Here is a 2,029-nt window from a genome sequence, read left to right as displayed (position 1 = left end):
ATCTTACATAAAAATGAATTTAAGGGATATATGCAGATTTTATTTTTTTAACTGTTGGAAGAAAAACATAAAACTAAAAGAAAATCAATAAATATTTCTTACCTAAAAAAACAGTAACTGACAAGATCAGTGTTTCAACCCTATAAGATTTGCAAAAAAGAGCAGTTTCTGTGGGGTGCCACATGCAGATCATGCAAGTTTTAGCATTACAAATGTAGCCACACAGAGACAATAATCAACCAGCTGCCACCTTCATATATACTCTGATATATCATAACTGAAACCACACAGAAAGAAGAATCAGAAATCAGAAATCAGAGAGAGAGAGAGAGAGAGAGAGAGAGAGAGAGAGAGAGAGAGAGAGAGTGTTTCTTGATTTTTCAAGCTAGGTATGTTCTATAAATTCTCTCAGATTTTGTGCTGTTTAGTTGAGTTTTTGATGTGTGATTTTAATTCTGTGTGCTTCTACACGCAGAAAAACACACATTTAAACTTATATGTCTAAATTTCAGTGATGGATTTATGACTTTTTTTTATGTATGTACTGAATTTTTCTGTTTGAAACTCTAGAGGAAGATGGACATCCTTTCCTTTCTTTCTTAATGAAATTAATATAGATGTTTCTGACTGCCGAATTGTTAACCTGCAAACAACTCGATTTTGTTGATTTACTGTCTATTTTTCCTCTAGGGTTTTAACTTTTAAGTGAATCTAAAAGTTTTAAGTGAGTGTTTTGCGTCAATGGATGCAAAACTTGACATAAATAATACTATATGTTTTTAAAGAATTTAAAGTATATATAGTTCGAGTTGAAGATAATAGATGCTTATGGTAAAGGTGAATCCGGGCGCTTTGAAGATAGAAATTTATTAGTTATTATTATTTTTTTCATTTTCTTTTCGATAGGGTACGAGTTTCTTAAAGTAATTGGCGGTTGCCTTTTTGTTTGTTTGTGCTTTTTTTATTTACATTCCTTCGAGAAGCTTATGAATAGTTAGGGTACGTTCACCTCATATTGATATACATTGGTTAAACAATTACATAGAAAAAATAAAGAAAGAATTTTTGATCATAAATTGAAGTTAATGCTTTATCTTTCTTTCATTTCATAAAGCCATGGCCTCCAAAGAAGAGCATCAAGAAAATGAGGCAATCGAAAAACCCTCAAAACCCGATGAAATCGAAAAATCAACCAATCAAGTCAGGGAAAGTTCCGCTATCCTTCCGCCTCTTGTACGGATTCACGACTCCCCTAATGACAAGGAAGAGAAGGATGAAGGAGAGAAGTCGGAGCAACATGAAAAGACGCGTGAAAAGACAATCATCATCGAGAATGAAAAGACTGAGGTCATTTCAAAGGAAAAGACGAAAGGAAATGCGAAAAAGTACCGGGGAGTTAGACAACGAAAATGGGGCAAGTGGGTGGCAGAGGTACGCGATACAAGGAAAAAAAATCGGATTTGGTTGGGAACTTTTGACACCGCTGAAGAAGCCGCTTTGGCTTATGACAAAGCGGTCATTGAAATGAGAGGTGTTGATGCTTTTACCAACATCCTCAAGCCACCGCCAAGGGAACCACCACCAAAGGAAATCAACTTCATTAATCCACCACCATCTTCATCCAAAGATGATGCTAGGGTCTGAGAAATTGATGCTTTACTGTTTTAATGTACTTTATATGAACTAGTTGTAAATCTGGTTAACTCCCAACTTTCTTTTTTCTTAAAGTATGTAATGTGACAAGTTTCCTGGACAATAGTGGAAAATAAACTTCTATCTTTATCAATCAATCTTTTTTTTTTTTTTGGTTAATAAAGATATTTATTTAACTAAGCTAAGTAGCATTACAAGTTTACAACTATCTCACAAGGACGTCCCGTAGAGATCAGAATTCAGATCCATGTGTAAAAGGGTAGTTCGGTGTACTAAACTCCCATTATATCCAGGGTTCGCGAAAGCCGGACCAAAAAGGTCTATCGTACGCAACCTTACCCTGCATTTCTGCAAGAGGTTGTTTTCACAGTTCGAA

General features: G+C 35.0%; 1 protein-coding gene across 1 annotated transcript; it reads left to right on the top strand.

The window, feature by feature from the left end:
* Window positions 1-622: 622 nt before the first annotated feature.
* LOC138891441 (ethylene-responsive transcription factor ERF069-like) lies at window positions 623-1,757 on the top strand. The gene has a single exon (XM_070192574.1). The coding sequence runs from the start codon at window positions 1,117-1,119 to the stop codon at window positions 1,642-1,644; it is 528 nt and encodes a 175-aa protein (XP_070048675.1). The 5' UTR covers window positions 623-1,116; the 3' UTR covers window positions 1,645-1,757.
* The last annotated feature ends 272 nt before the right edge of the window (window positions 1,758-2,029 follow it).

The sequence above is a fragment of the Nicotiana tomentosiformis genome, chromosome 1 (assembly GCF_000390325.3).
Source record: "Nicotiana tomentosiformis chromosome 1, ASM39032v3, whole genome shotgun sequence".
In the NCBI taxonomy this organism is placed as follows: domain Eukaryota; kingdom Viridiplantae; phylum Streptophyta; class Magnoliopsida; order Solanales; family Solanaceae; genus Nicotiana; species Nicotiana tomentosiformis.
The sequence above is the reverse complement of the archived record's forward strand: the minus strand, read 5'-3'. Positions and strand labels throughout refer to the sequence as shown.

Coding starts and splice junctions, on each gene's coding strand:
- LOC138891441 (XM_070192574.1), top strand. CDS start 1,117: ATGGCCTCCAAAGAAGAGCATCAAGAAAATGAGGCAATCGAAAAACCC.